The 14,753-nt window shown below is 45.9% G+C and overlaps 3 protein-coding genes across 5 annotated transcripts; 1 reads left to right on the top strand and 2 right to left on the bottom strand.

Moving 5' to 3' along the window:
* Nucleotides 1-550: 550 nt before the first annotated feature.
* On the bottom strand, nt 551-2,092 carry LOC100276694 (uncharacterized). Of its 2 annotated transcripts, none has more exons than XM_035965612.1 (3): nt 1,606-2,092; nt 1,384-1,503; nt 551-1,269 (listed from the first exon to the last, which is right to left on the bottom strand). In XM_035965612.1, the coding sequence occupies exons 1-3, from the start codon at nt 1,624-1,626 to the stop codon at nt 919-921; spliced, it is 492 nt and encodes a 163-aa protein (XP_035821505.1). In that variant the 5' UTR covers nt 1,627-2,092; the 3' UTR covers nt 551-918. The 2 variants fall into 2 exon arrangements, with proteins under 2 accessions (XP_035821505.1, NP_001360997.1); NM_001374068.1 differs by having other exon boundaries at nt 566-1,269; nt 1,384-1,500; nt 1,606-1,870.
* A 625-nt stretch (nt 2,093-2,717) lies between these two features.
* LOC100191998 (uncharacterized) lies at nt 2,718-8,532 on the top strand. Of its 2 annotated transcripts, none has more exons than NM_001137422.1 (17): nt 2,718-3,014; nt 3,099-3,152; nt 3,608-3,669; nt 3,740-3,821; nt 3,922-4,045; nt 4,170-4,253; nt 4,401-4,515; nt 4,762-4,912; nt 5,014-5,226; nt 5,461-5,532; nt 5,690-5,740; nt 5,840-5,890; nt 5,980-6,090; nt 6,166-6,330; nt 7,046-7,120; nt 7,704-7,942; nt 8,166-8,481. In NM_001137422.1, exons 1-17 carry the CDS (start codon nt 2,799-2,801, stop codon nt 8,293-8,295), a joined length of 1,995 nt encoding a protein of 664 aa, NP_001130894.1. In that variant the 5' UTR covers nt 2,718-2,798; the 3' UTR covers nt 8,296-8,481. The 2 variants fall into 2 exon arrangements, with proteins under 2 accessions (NP_001130894.1, XP_035822983.1); XM_035967090.1 differs by having other exon boundaries at nt 2,723-3,014; nt 5,014-5,261; nt 5,433-5,532; nt 8,166-8,532.
* A 623-nt stretch (nt 8,533-9,155) lies between these two features.
* LOC100281334 (uncharacterized) lies at nt 9,156-10,602 on the bottom strand. Its single transcript, NM_001154252.2, has 4 exons — nt 10,323-10,602; nt 10,178-10,229; nt 10,006-10,073; nt 9,156-9,750 (listed from the first exon to the last, which is right to left on the bottom strand). The coding sequence occupies exons 1-4, from the start codon at nt 10,476-10,478 to the stop codon at nt 9,274-9,276; spliced, it is 753 nt and encodes a 250-aa protein (NP_001147724.2). The 5' UTR covers nt 10,479-10,602; the 3' UTR covers nt 9,156-9,273.
* Between the last annotated feature and the right edge of the window lie 4,151 nt (nt 10,603-14,753).

Raw genomic sequence — 14,753 nt, 5'->3', positions numbered from 1 at the left:
TCAATCAACAAGAACAGCCCCAACAAACAACCAGGATCACAAGACCCCCGCGGACCGGGCCATCATCGTCTGTTTCCATCGAATCGAATGACCTGGCCAGGACAAAGGAACAAACATGGCGGCCGGGACCGGGAGAGCGCGGAATGATGCAATCCCTCCCTTGCCGGAAGAGGAAAAATCCTTCTGGAACTTTCCGGCACCCACCACTTCAGTCAGGGCCGGCTTCTCCAGCTATGGTAAAATAAAGACGACGACGAGAGAAGCAACAGGTGATTGCAAAGCTGCCGCGAGTGTTTGGAACGCGACTTCCCTTTCAGGAAACAGCCACCGACTCGCCGCGGCTGGGTGCGTGCGTGCTTGCCCAATGCTGGCCTGCCGCTGACCATTTCGCGTGCCCAGATCCGCGAGGTTGAAGGCTTCAACTTTCGAAAACCAAGCAAGTTCGAATCAGATTGACGCGATTCGAGAGCGCGCTGTGCTGGTAGCTGGAAAGCACCCGGGCATCTCCACCAAAAGCACGCCCAGATCCAGCAAGAGCACAGGACTAGCGTTAGGATTGCAAGAATGACCAACCATATAATCTCTCCTTACATTGCAAGAGAAGGTTACAGCAGGACAGCTACTACTAGCACACTACTAGCGGCAGGATTACAACTAGAGGAGGCGGTGGCAAGAACACAGCAAGCAACGGGAGGGGGAGAGAGGAACAGAGCTGCTAGCCTAGCGCGGACACGGATTATTAACTCGCCTTGTTCGAACCGACGAGCTACTACTTAGCCGGGAAAACTTAGCATAGATCCAGACGGACGGATCTGTCTGGGGCTCAGATCATGCCGCACGTCCAGCGAATCGGGCCCTCCTCTCCTTTCGCCGCCTTTGGGCGCGGCGTCTCGGGGGCCGGCGCGGTTGCTAGCCAAGTCAGGCGTACACGACGCCGGAGGAGAGCGCCATGAGCAGGATGGCCGCGCGCTCCTCCTCGCCCAGGCGGCGCCTCCGCCGCATCCGCCGCCGCTGCTTCAGCACCACCTCCTTGCCGAACCCCACCGCGCGGAGCTCCACGGTGACCTCGTCCGCCTCCTTGTTCCGCTCCCGCTCACGCTCCCGCTCCCGCTTGGAGGAGGCGGCGGCCGCCGCCGCGGTGGCCTTCTTCTTCCGCTGCTGCTGCTGGTGCTCGCTGCCGCCGGCGGTGGCGGCCTTGCTGCTGGACTCGAGGCCCATGGCCTCCCGTCTCTTCTTCCGGTACCGGATCCCGCACGCGTTGCACAGCGACTGCGGTCACAGATCGGGAGCTGGTTAGAGCAGGACGGCACAGATCGGGGACGAAAAGGGCACCCGGAGCCGCGCTAGGGTTCCGGGGAGCGAGATCGGGACTGCGCTGCTCACCATGGGTCCGCAGGGCCCCCCGCGCCAGAGCGGGGTCTTGGTGGTGTGGCACTCGGTGCAGGCCTTGGTTTCGCCGGACGCCGGCGCGCGCTCGTCCGGATCCAGCGCCACGCTCCCCTGCTGCGACACAGGACGGAAACAAGCAGCCGCGGCTAATTAAGACCCGCACCAACCAATCATCGGGGCACAGATCGGGAGAAGAGACCGCGGATCGGAGCTCACCTTCTCGACGGATGAGTCCATCTCCGGCGACAGGACCGGCGGATCTACCACCGCGGAACTACCGCTCCCTTCCTCCTCCGTCTCCAGCCTCGCGGAACCCCCGGCCGAGCGCTCCTGCGCTCGCCGCCACTCCCACTGCGCGGATCGGGAGCTCGATCCGCCGCGGAGGACACCACTGCTGCGCGGATCTGGCGCGTCGTCGGCGGGGGCGGCAGAGCGAGCGAAGGTACTAGGGGTTAGGAGCGGGAGAAGCGTCGAGTGGAGGGAACCGAGGCGTGCGATCTGTTGTGCGCGGGTGGAGTGGAGTGGGGTGGGTTGGGGGTGAGAGGGGGTGGGGAGAGAAGAAAAAGGGGCGCTGTCCGAGGGTTTGATCTCAAAAATGGAGGAGGGAAAGAGGGGCGCGGCCGTGGAGGGAAAACGGAAATCCGTGGAGCGAAATTTTGGGCTGAATGTTTGTGTGTGCGCCACGGCTGAGCAGCAGCAGCTTCAGCTCCAGCTCGGGCAATCTGTTCAAACCACGCAATCAGTTCTGGTGTTCCAAGTAAAGCCACAGGTCTACAGTCTACTAGGCAATAGCCATACCTGGCCCCAGCTACCAGAGGGTGGCGGCGGCACTTCTGCTCCATACTCTCCCAAGCCCAGGTTCCTCACCAGTGCAACTTTCGATGCGGCCAGCCACACGGGCGACCACGCGCGGCCGCGCCGCACCAGATCCGGCCCGGACCGACACTACGACCCAAAAAGAGGAGGCGCGGCTCGGCGCACGCAACAGCGTCCCGGGAAACGTCCGCCGCTGTCCGCTGTTCGCACCGTGCCAGCCGATCCAGTGCGGGCCGGGGCTGGCGGCAGGAGTGCAGGCCCGCGCTGTCCGCCGCGGGAAAACCCTAAATTTCCCCGCCCTCGACGAATTGACGGAACTGCCCCTCGCGCGCTTTGACCGTCCAGCTGGGCTGGGCCCGCGCGAAGCTGCTGGAAGCGTCGTGGACCCGGCGGTGGGCCTCTCGGTTGGTGGGCCTGGACGCGTCTGCAGGCGCCACGGCCCGAAACCGAATAGCGTACCGCTGATTAGGCCCAGTACCAGCCCACGGGCGGGCGAGCTCGCATAAACCCTAGATAGGGCATGTCGGGTCTGGTGGGAAACCCTTTCATCGTCCTCCTGCGTCGCCAGAGCGGAGCAACGAGGGGCGCGCGCGATGGCAGGCGGCGGTCTCCAGGGAGCGAAGAAGCGCAAGCGCGAGCACGCGGAAGGGAAGGCAAAGCCTCGGAAGCAAGTCAAGGGAGGCGGGGACGGAGCGAAGCGGAAGAGCCACTCGGCCGCCGGCGGCTACACGGCCCATGGCGGCGCCGGCGAAGTTGTCGCGAGGAAGAAGACCCCGGTTACCCCCAAGGAGAAGCGCCTCGCGGCCAAGGTATCTCTTAATTGCTCGTTTGTGCTCCGAAGCGCCTTTGTATGTCCCCGAGCTTAGGTTGACGGACGGGCTGGACTGTGCCAGGAAATGTCGGAGGCCAGGAAGATGAAGAGGAGGCAGCATTACAGCCTTGAGAAGGTACTTCAGTGCTGTTTTTCCGCACCATATGTTCCAGTTTGGGGCTTGCACCACCTATGTTCAGGTCATATTATAAATTAAGATTCTTGTTGTAATACTTTTGCTGACAAGCTGCATCCTGACTTGCACTATGATGGATCGGTCCGATGTGGACAGAGTTTATGTTAAACACATCAGCCTGTATGTAGTCATATGTCCAGAGAGCCAGTTTCTGCAACTAGGTTTTGCTTGCACTACTTACTTATTGAACGGTTCTTTTGATGATTGCTATTATGTGCTCTACTATCCAAGCCTGATTTTTGCCTTTTTCGATTTTGAATTTGGGTGTTGCCTCCACTAAGATCATCAACACCAACAAGTTCTTCAACCTTGACTGATGTTTGTGGTGACAGTAAACTCGTCAGGTTGCTAAATTCAATGCTTGTTTGCTCTGTTTGACCCTGAATACTGGCCAGGAACTAACGAAATTGTGGGAAAAGATGAGATGTCACGATGTGAGCAAAGAGGAGAGGTCCAAGTAAGCAATAGGGTCAGTCTTGTATCTTTATGTTTGCATTCATACATTGACATAATTGTCACCATTCCAGGGCAGTAAGTCAGGCTATCCATAAAATGGATGGGAAATATTTGGACATTGCCACATCACATGTTACTGCACGTGTTCTTCAAGTAAGCTTAGCACACACAGTATTTGTCAATCTGCTGCGTTTTTTGTTATGTTGCCTGTGTCCTGGCTTTTGATGATCAGTTGCTCACTGTCGTTTGGCAGACATGTGTAAAGTGGTGCTCGGAGTCAGAGAGGGATGCTATCTTTGATGTTCTACAGCCACATTTGCTTACCCTTTCTTGCAAGAAATATGCCGTTTTTCTTGTAAAGAAGCTTATAGAACTCGGTACATTTCGTACAGCTTTATATACAGATCAGATCATGTGTGGTCATGTTGCTATGTTAGAATGTTACATGATAGTTTGATACGACCCTTAGCTGCATTAACATGATGCTATTTGTGGTTGCAGCCTCTAAAAAACAGTTTGCCAGTTTCATATCTTCCCTTCATGGTCGTGTTGCCAACCTTCTTCATCATACTATTGGAGCTGCAGGTGTGTGTTCAAAACTCCCCATTTTCTTTTCTCATGTGTGTAGAGAACTGCCAAAGTAAATGTTTGCATGCCACTTGGATGCACATGTTCCTATAAGTAACAATAGAAATAAATCAAGGTCTCATCAATATATGTTCTTTTTTGCAGTCGTTGATTATGCATTTCAGCGAGGAACACAACGTCAGAAAAGGCAATTGTTAGTTGAACTGTACTCCCCTGAACTTCAGCTATTCAAGGATCTGACTGTGCAAAGTTCCTCCTGGTTCGTACAATATAAAACCTTGAATCCTGGTCATGTATTTTAGAAGTTTCCTTTGCTATTTATTCTTTCTGAACATCTTATGAACAGTCGTAATAGGCTAGAGCTAAGCATGTCTTTTACAGTTTTCCCCTGTGTTAGAATTATAGGGGAAATCACTGTGACTTTGGTTATCCGTACGAGAGATATTTCTCTAGATACAATGGATTTTTATTTGTGGCAAATCCTAATGTTCAATTACTTTTCCAGTTTGATAGATACAATTTCCAAGCTTGGGTTGCAGATATCATCTGTCCTGCTTCATATGACTATTGTGATTGATAAAATCTTGGAGAAAGGTACTGTTGAGTACTTAATAGTGCACACGGCCATATTGGAGTACTTTACAATTGCAGATAAGGTAATCGGATTGTATCCTGTGTTGTGCAATGTTTATTGTACCTGCCCTCTGCTGTGAACTAAGTATTCAATTTATCACATTGTAACCTATGTCTTTGGTAGACCTCAGCCTCGGATGCTATTTGTCAACTTATCCCCCTTCTTACTCAAGGGGCATTAATCATAGATGGAGATGAACCTACAAACGCTCCAGAACTACCAAAGAAAGCAAAAGCTAAGAAGAAAAGGTCGAAAGAGCCACTTATTGTTCGGATCATGCAGACAAGGGAAGGATTAAAACTAGGAATTAGTTGCGTCAAGTATGGCAGTGCAAAGGTATATCTGCACAAGTTATTATATTTTAACTTCAGGTCAAACACGTTCTCCGCTACTATCCACTGGTGTTTTATTCAGTGTTGCTTTAGTTTTGTAAATTTTGTGGTGCTTGTATATCTTTGCAAATTGAATTATGCACTACACCGTACCGAGTAGTCCTTATTGTGAATTTATTTTCTACTGCATGTACTGTCTTCATTAACAAGACTAAGTGGGCGCGAGAATGTATTTCAGGACAGGAAGAAGATTATTAAAAGTTTGAAGGGCCACATTATGAAGCTTGCTCTAAGTGATTTTGGATGTCTTGTGAGTAATGACTGTATTTATTTACAATTATTTTGGCTCTTAAATTGGTAATATTGTTACCTGTTGCATTTCTCCCTTTTCTAGACAAGATTCAAGTTCTTGTGAATGGATTCGATTTACCCTCAGTCCTCTGCTAACACATCACTTTCTTATCCAGTTTCTTATCTGCATTATTTCTATTGTTGATGACACAAAGCTTGTTAATAAGGTTGGTTAGCACGTACTGTTTGCTTTCTGTGAGAATCATTCCTCTTGTTGCAAGCAGTAAGAAATGGGCGATACTAACAGTTTATCTTTGGCCTGGTAGATTGTCATTCAAGAGCTGGTAAAACATTTAAAGCAGCTCATTTTTGACAAGGTAATAGTTTCCCTTGTTTGAATAGTCTATTTTTTTTTGTATACTTGTGCACTTAAGACTGTTACTAATTGATCTACTTGCTGAAACAGAATGGGAGACGGCCATTGCTGCAACTACTTCACCCTTTTTGCTCACGCTATCTTTCTCCGAATGATCTAGCTTGTCTGAACTACAATGTGCCTTCTCTTAGTTCAACAGAGGTAAGTTAGCTACTCTTTTATCTACAAGTATTCTATAGAGAAAGACATCCTAAATAGTTGATGTTTTTGGTTCAGGTTGAGACATCAGAGAGTGCTATAGGAGTTATAACAGAAAATAAATTAGATGATGTGACTGCTCAAGATCCCAATGGCTTAGAAGGCAAGCAAATTGTGTTTGAGAGCAAGAAGGATCCATTACAAAGGCGACATGAACTGTTGATAAAAAGTGAGCTTGCCGAGGTGATGCCCGTTCCTATTTTATAAAAGTGGCCCATATCACTCTTTTAAGAGCGTGCTAATTCTTGCAACATGGGTAGATATAGTTTAATCACAGAAACTCTAGTTCCAGGCTGCTAATCTCAATGCACAATGTTTTGTGTGAACAGCCATGGATATAGAAAGGAAGCAAATTAAGTGGGAGATAAATCTGTGGAGTAGTAGGTCACGTGCAGGATTTCTTGTGTACCCACCCTTTTTGTCTGCGTACTGACTATTATGTATCCTTTGAAATAAGATAGGTTATTGCCCTTCTGTTTCTGATGTTACCATTGATTCTGATTATATTTCTGTGCCTTGGCCCATCTTTTTGTGGTTGTACTTATCTTGATGGAATTCTATTTTCTATGTACTTGAAATATGAAATATGTTGTGGATGGATATTGATATATTGGAGGTTATATTCACACCTGTTTGCAATCTGGCTCTGAGCTTAGGGCACATATAATGCAAGATGCTTAAAGCATTAGTGCTTAAAGAGAGAATACTACATTAAGCATGCCCTTATAAAAGTTAGTCCCAACAATACAAACGGATTCTTAAATAAGCTCAACTAACTTGCTAGTAGTACACTTCAAGCACCTGGAGTAAACAAAAACATAGTATCCTCCTTATAAGCATCTCATGCAGTTAAACGATTGGATTGTCCTCCTAATATATATTTTTAATTTGTTTGTAGGCTCTCGTTCAGTCATGCATTGAAAATGTTGGAGAATTACTTCGAACAAATTTTGGCAAAGAAGTATTGTATGAGGTAATCTGCTGTTATCTATGGATCCATGGAGATGAGACACCTGCCCTTTACTGTTTTAGTTTTTTTTCCATGTGCAACTCTTTTTTCCATCATGGCCTCTATATTCAATTTGTCCTTAGTATGGCGTAAACCTTTTTGTCGTAATTTTCCACCAAAGCTATTCCTTACAACATCGATTTGTATAGTAACCGTTTTTTACTCAATAATGACAATTGCTCATTGTTCATGCCTTGTAATTTTAATGTAGAAGGCCAAAATTCCTTGTAGCATTGGTTTTGAAAGATAACCATTTTTTTTCTAATAATGACCATAGTCCATTCCAAATTAAAGTTATATTTAAGTAGAAAAATTGGATCGAAAAATGAATTTTGTGGACCGTTATGTTTATTTGGCTATTGATTCTCTATCTAACATATATAAATTTGTATGTTCCTAGTTTCTTGAAGTGTTGAGTCGATGAGAAGAATAACTATGTACATAATGCTCCATACAGACATATATAGTTCCTTTTTCTTGTTATCATTTGTAAAAATTTCACGACTATCCTGACTTGAATGGCGTGGTGCTATTTTGAAACATGAAGATGGCTGTTGGTGGTAAAGACAACGTTCTGGATGGCCTCACCGATAGGATCCACATGTTGCACGATGCAATAGCGTCTGATGCGGCCCAACCGAAGACTGAAGATACGGAACATGCATTTGAAAACTTCTTTTCCAGCCGTGTAATCAGAAGAATGGTAATCGATTGCCCAGCGTTTGCAGTCACTCTCTGGAGAAAGGCTCTTCAGGGGAAGTGCAAGATATGGGCTGAAGGACACAGGTACTATGCTTTACTTCTCAATATGATGCCATGTCGCCATGTACTCGTGCTTCCAAAACTCTTGCATCTGTGGCATGTTTGTGTAGTTATGGCTTCTTTAACCCTTTTTCTATTGTTGATTGTGAACTTGTAACGATTCATCATATTCCGCACCTGCATAGATTACATGCTGTTATAGGATCTCTCCCTGATAGCAAATTATTTTTTGGACGTCTGGCTGCAGTTCGAAGGTGGTTGCGAGTTTCCTGGAGTCGCCAAGTACGGAGGTCAAGGATCTTGCAAAACCTGAGTTGCAGCCGCTGGTTGATGCTGGCATCCTTAAAGTGCCAGACCCTAAGGTTGTTCAAAAATGACTCGTGCGCGGGGGCCTTTTTGCGCCAGTAAATGACTCGAGGACCATCCCTTGTTTAAGGGATACGGATAGGTTTTTTGAAGCTCGTTCTGCCGATAAAAATTGTTAAATCACTCGTTCGTGTGTACGCCAGTCCGTTGTACACATACCCTGGATATATGGTGAATCGGATACGTTATTTTGTTTTAAACTCGGAATGCTCCTTTTTATCTATAAATTTTTTTAGGAGATTTGTGTTCTTGTCCTGCTTTGGAAGGCCAAAAATTATTTTACTCTTGTTTTTTTTTAAAAAAATCCGAGGTTCTTGTAAGCTCACTAAACGTTGAAGTGGAAGAGAGATATGAGAAGAGGAGAAGCGAGCAGTTAACTTACGGTCAACTAAGAAACATGAGAGCTTGCTTGGACACAAGAAGCATTACGAGAGGGGTCCTACATTATTAATACTAATAAAGAGCTAACTTCTATACAGATTATGTGCATCAGATATGTTCTCTTAACTAAATGGCAGGCTACAATCATACTCAGCTAGCCATTGGTTCTATTATTAAACTTGCACTCAATTGTTCTCGACTCTGTTTGCTGAAAGCCGAATTAATGAATTAAATGGAAAAACGATGACGGTTTTTAAAACTTTGTTTAGATCTGATACATTTGCGAATTATGATGCTATTTCTAAATGTTGTTATAATATATGATAAATTATTAATGTTGATCTATTTAACCTGCTAACCTAAGAAATCAGATATTCTGCCCTGAAGTAACTAACATTGATCTATTTTTATGAGCAATAAGGTGGTGATGACCAGATAATCTGTTCATGCCAACAAGTGAAGGATGCCATACTTTTCTTGCTTGTTCTGTATCCTAAGGAGAATTTCTGATCTAAAGATTGTTCGGTACATCCTTTCCTTTTCGAGCTGAAAAACTAGAGAGAGAGAGCTCTGCTGCTCATATGCTGATTGCTGATGGCGTGCCGAGTTCACCATGCACGCCTATCGGTGCACTCTGTCGCCACCGTCCTGATCTGGTACACTGGCGACTCGCCGCCGCCCCTGCACCACCTCCGGTTCAGGGCTTGCCGATCCACTGCTGCGCGGCCAAGCCAGTCCTCGGAGTGCCGGAGCTCAAACGGCGGCGGGCGGACGTGCGGGTAGTCTGGGAAGCGACGGCCGTCAGAGGGATCGAAGAGCGGGAACGACTGGCGGCGGCGCGCGCAGGCCGCGGCGTCGTTGGCCCGCAGGCAGCCGTCGATGACCCGGCACTCGTCCCGCAGCCGGCTCTGGATCGTCTCCCGCGCCGCCTTGCTCCTGGACGCCGCCGGCGCCGGCGCCTGGTGGCCGGACGCCGGCTGGGACCACCTGGCGGCGTAGCGGTCGTGGCACGCGGCGCAGAAGCTGCCCCGCCGCTCCAGGTCGAAGGCCCGCCGCCTCGCCTGGTCCGTCAGGCACGCGTGCGCCTGCGTGAGATGAGTTATGAATGACAACTGCTGTTAAATGCTAGGGGGTGGTGGTAGTAACATATGTGATTCTGAATGGTATGGCGATAATTGACCATGTATTCTACTATTTCAAAAAAAATACAATACTGTATTATCAAATAAATATCCTTAGATTTGGATACATTTTAAGAAAGAATTGACTTTGTGGTTCGAACAAGAGGAGTCTGATTGAGGAGGGGACGGCAATGCAGGAACGCGGGTGGTCCGCCGTACCTCGGAGACGATCTTGAACGCGACCTCCGCCTTGGGGTGCCTGTTCTTGTCCGGGTGCAGCTGCAGCGCTGCGTGCGTGTGCGTCCAAAACCACGGAACCAAACATAAGCTGTTAGCAAAAACGAATCAGACGTCCATCTGCGTGAACGGCGCGGCGAGATCGCGTGCTCACCGAGCTGCCGGTACCGCCTCCGCACGGCGTCCTCCGACGCGGCCTCGCCGATCTGCGCACGGCGCCACGAACAGGTACGAGTCAGAATGGGTGAATGGATCGGAGGGAGGCGGCGGCGGCGGCGGGAGTGGAACGAGGTGCTCACGGAGAGGACGAGGTACCAGTCGACGAAGTGCGGGCCGCGCGGGGACGACCGGCGGCGGCGGCGGTGCGTGCAGGACGCGAACGCCGCCGACGCAGCGCACACCTCCCGTGCCGCCAGCGCCCTGGCCGCGTCCGTCGCCGCGCCAGCGCCCACCATTGTTGCTAGATCGATCGGCCGCCCGCCCGCCTGACTGGTTAGTAGCTAGACTAGAACAACGACGATCCTCGATCGGCGGGGGGTGCCGGCCGTGCACGAGCAGCGCGGCAACACTTGCAACCCCACAACTCCGCTCCTCCCCACCCCAGTGGTGGCACGGCGGCGACAGTAATAGTGACCGGTCGAGGGCGAGAGCGCATGCACGTCACGTACGCGCGCCGTGCGTGGTCGTGGCCATGACCTAGCAACAGCAAGCGAGTAGGAGGATCGGATCGGGTGTACTCGGCACGGGGCCGCGGGCGGTTGCTTGGCTTGGGACGCCGTGCGTGCGTGCGTGCGAGTGCGACGAAAGAGAAATGCGTGCGGTTGAGTTGGGTTTGGATCCATACGCCGGGTCTGCGGGGATTGCGGGGGCAGCCGTTTCCAACCCAAAGAGATGCAATTCAGTTGGGTGTTTTTTCGATTAATCATCTACCACCACCTCCTTTCATTTCCGAAGAGATTAAATTCTAGCTGTAGCCAAAGTCAAACGATTCTAAATATAAATATTTTTATAATGAATGGCTATAAATAGAAATACTAAAACACTGTCAACAACATGAATGGCTCCAAATAGAAATACTATAGGGATATATTTTGCAATGAATCTAGTACTGTGCTTATTTGCTATAGTAAATAGTTTTTTTATACATAAATAAATTTATTCTGTAATCATGTTCTTTCTAGAATGGAAAGGGTCGATTATTCCACGCAGAAATCTTTGCTCCTATAAAACATCAGCTTTTCTGATATCCACCGTCGTTCCTTTTTTTTAAAAAAAAAAGTTATTATATTTCTTTCTAATCTAACCCGCAATCACCGGTTTTTCTAGTTTTCACCATAGTCCCTCTTGCGAAAGAGTCACACAGTAGACTTTGATACCAAATCACGACAACAAATGGATGATGGACCTGTTTGGTTCGTGGCTAACTACGTCACACTTTGACTAAGGTTAGGTGTTCGAATTGAAGAACTAAACTTAGGCAGAAAAGTTACAAAGTGTGGCAAGTTAGGCAGTGAACCAAACAGGCCTGATATACGTATACCGCCATGGTAGCAATTGCTTGACAAATTTTGGCATCAATCATAATTAGTATCATTCTTAGGTTGTCTCCAAACCTTACCCATCATATCTCTCATTCTATCTCATATTTCAAATTTCACTCTGTGAACAGTCTGGTCTATATTCTTTAGTGAAAAATAGTGTTTTGCACAATTATATACACGATCTGTTGGAGATAATCTTAGGGTAGCTAACTTTTGAATTGGTTGGTTTGGTACAAATTAAGTAGTTGATCCTAAGGTGGCCATCTACTCAATGTTTTAGTCAAAAAAGTATATACAATTTGCATTGTTTATTGTGCAGAATATAACAATTGTGTCGTCTTAATGCACTGATATTGTACTAGTTTGTTGTAATAGTAGGTACTCTTTGTAGTGGTATTTTCTCATGGATAGTAACTAATGTTGTCTTTCCTACATGACACTTCTGATTATGGTAATAGGTTCTTAGACATTATGGCTATTAAAATAAGGTTATCTACGAGTAGATGGGGAGAGAAGTTAAAAATGGTAAAAATGCTATACATAGGTCTACGAATCTGTAGTTGAGAATTTTTTATTAAAAAGATATTTAGAGTTGCAGATTTCTCAAATAAATGAGGCATTGATTTTTTTAAGTTTTTTATAACTAATTAATTAACTAAGGGGATGTTTGGAATGATTTCTAGAGCAAAACTTGAAGACAAGCTGACAATAGACAGTCAAACAAGAACCCTACTACAACATGTAGTATAATTTTTAGAGTACCTCTTTTAGTTCTTTTAGTGCTCTGAAATTCTTTAAAGACAATGTAGATATAAAGTATAAATATATTTATCTATGTTGTCACTGATTATAAGAAATAAATCTAGACTTTTGAGCAGAACTGTTTCATTAAGAATTTTGGAGTAAATCTACTCTAGAGTGGAACAAAGCCATGATACACATTCTCTAACTAAAAAAAAAACAAATATCCCTCATCATCGGAGTTGTTCCTTCTTCCTGCGCTGCACTTCCCACGGCTGCTCCAATGCATGGTTTCAAATCCCGCACGGTAACAGTTGGTTACTATTAAAATTTCTCATTAGCGTGCGGTACTAAACGAAAATAGACCCCGACGATATTATCAGAAAATTCGTTTAAAATTTTGAGTTTCAAAAAATCTATAAAAATGGGAAAAAAATCCTATAAAGTATGTCATATTTTTTTTTCAAAACTAATCAGCATTTATCGGTGGTAAATCACCAAAAAGCGCTTGGGATTCATCGAATACCGCCCGAGAATAGCAAATTTCATTTTTTTAAATTTGAAGTAAAAACCGTTCAAGATTTACGAATTCCGGTGATATTTGAGCGGTTTTTCGACTTAGCTCATCATCGGGATTTAGATGGAAGGCGAGATGGTATACCCTGTTCCAATGCCTGCACTTGCCAAGGCTATCTACAGGTTGCTTGCTTTGCTTGTCTTGTTTACCATGTAGTTTTTATGACAAAATTTGAACTCTAAAAATGCAAAGCGCACGTGAGACAGAGTACACCACTACACCTTACGCCTATCTAGGCGGCTCTCTTGGAATTCTCCATGCCAAGAAATAAGCCAGGTGTAGATGTGGTAGGAATCTACTATGGCTACGAGCACTGCTAAGAAAACAGCACCGGCGTTGAACTTGTAACTCCTTGAGCCGTGAGACCCTGACAGTAATGTCTCAGCAGCCGTGCTACCTGACAAGCAAGCAAGAACAAAAGAAAACCACAGTCAAAGAAAATGCCTTGAGAGCTGAGAGACTTGAGACTACCAACTAGTACTCCTGTGGACGGTCAGAGCAACTCCAGTAGCTCTAAAGACTCTTTAAATTAATAATTTAGATAGTTAATCTAAAAACTGCTCTCGATAGCTTTCTAAATAAAATTCCTAAATTTAGCTACAACTTATCTAAACTGATTTTATCTCTACATTTGATAACCATTTATCAACTACCCTAAAAGAACATCGTGACTTTTTTTGACATGGATAGATTCAAAATAAAGCTACAACCTATATCTAAAGAGCTATTGAAGAACCCATAATTTTTTATTCTCAAAGTTATTTAACAACTCCTTAAATATGTAATTTAGAGAACTGAAATTTACATAACTATGGAGCTACTCTTAGACCAGCCATAGATGCCTCCACTGCGATTTTATTTTTTAAAAATTACCTTTATTTAACTTCTTTTTTATATATAAAAATACATCCTCCAAAAACAAGGTGATTTTAAGGGTCTGTTTGGTTGGGCTGTGGCTGTGAAAAAAGTTGCTGTGGGCTGTGAGCTGTAGAAAAAGCTGCTGTATGCTGTAAGTTGTTAAAAAGCTAAAAACCGTTTGGTAGAAATCACTAAAAGTCGTTAAAAATTCTTCGATATATGTTTTCACAGTTCCATCCGAAAAGTCACTAAAAGCAGGTCCAAGGGTGCTTTCAGATTTGCACTACGAGAAAGTCGGCTTTTAGAAAAAGCTGCTTCCTGGATCCAGCCCTTTGGTTGGCTTTTGGCTTTTAGGGGGCAAAAGCCAAAGCCAAAAGTCAAACCAAACACACCCTAAGAACTTTGCGGCCTTTCCTTCCAACAAGAAGATCGAATCAATTTGGATGCGGCCCACTCCAGCCCAATAGGGCAGTGTGCGTTCCTACCACCAAAAGCACACGGTGCCGGCCCAACGGTACCCACCAGCGCCCACTCGAGTCCCACATGACGCGGACCCACAAGTGTTGTTGGCCAGCCGACAGCCGCCCTGTTGCTCATCATGCCGTGTTAGGGATGCCAACGGACTGTCGGACAGTACCATTCTATACCTATACAGATAAAAACAATTTATCTGTCGGATTACGCATATATACTCCCGGGTATAAAATTTTACTTATACTCGTACCCATGCGGGCATAAATAACTGAAAGTGAAATGGAAAAAATACGGCCATCTTATAGATCTTATGATCCAAACATATTTTATGGTTATATATGGACATATGTTGTGTCTCTGCAAAATTTCATGAATTTTTTAGACTATTTGTGTATTATTAGCTTCTTGTTGTAGAAAATTCATCAAAATACAATTAAATTAATAAAATATCGTAGCGTCGACCGAAAATTACAAATAAGTTACCAACACTAATAAATAGTCTATAAAAATATAATCTTAAGTTCCCACATGGAGATAAC

Source organism: Zea mays, chromosome 1, assembly GCF_902167145.1.
Source record: "Zea mays cultivar B73 chromosome 1, Zm-B73-REFERENCE-NAM-5.0, whole genome shotgun sequence".
Classification (NCBI taxonomy): Eukaryota; Viridiplantae; Streptophyta; class Magnoliopsida; order Poales; family Poaceae; genus Zea; species Zea mays.
Note: the sequence above shows the minus strand (reverse complement) of the source record. Positions and strands in the feature narration are given on the sequence as shown.

Coding starts and splice junctions, on each gene's coding strand:
- LOC100276694 (XM_035965612.1), bottom strand. CDS start 1,626: ATGGACTCATCCGTCGAGAAG. Junction 1,504..1,605: donor TGGACTCATCCGTCGAGAAG/GTGAGCTCCGAT, acceptor CCTGTGTCGCAG/CAGGGGAGCGTGGCGCTGGA. Junction 1,270..1,383: donor GGGGGCCCTGCGGACCCATG/GTGAGCAGCGCA, acceptor CTGTGACCGCAG/TCGCTGTGCAACGCGTGCGG.
- LOC100281334 (NM_001154252.2), bottom strand. CDS start 10,478: ATGGTGGGCGCTGGCGCGGCGACGGACGCGGCCAGGGCGCTGGCGGCA. Junction 10,074..10,177: donor GAGGCGGTACCGGCAGCTCG/GTGAGCACGCGA, acceptor ACACGCACGCAG/CGCTGCAGCTGCACCCGGAC. Junction 9,751..10,005: donor CGTTCAAGATCGTCTCCGAG/GTACGGCGGACC, acceptor CATCTCACGCAG/GCGCACGCGTGCCTGACGGA.
- LOC100191998 (XM_035967090.1), top strand. CDS start 2,799: ATGGCAGGCGGCGGTCTCCAGGGAGCGAAGAAGCGCAAGCGCGAGCAC. Junction 6,331..7,045: donor TAAAAAGTGAGCTTGCCGAG/GTGATGCCCGTT, acceptor ATTTGTTTGTAG/GCTCTCGTTCAGTCATGCAT. Junction 7,943..8,165: donor ATATGGGCTGAAGGACACAG/GTACTATGCTTT, acceptor GTCTGGCTGCAG/TTCGAAGGTGGTTGCGAGTT.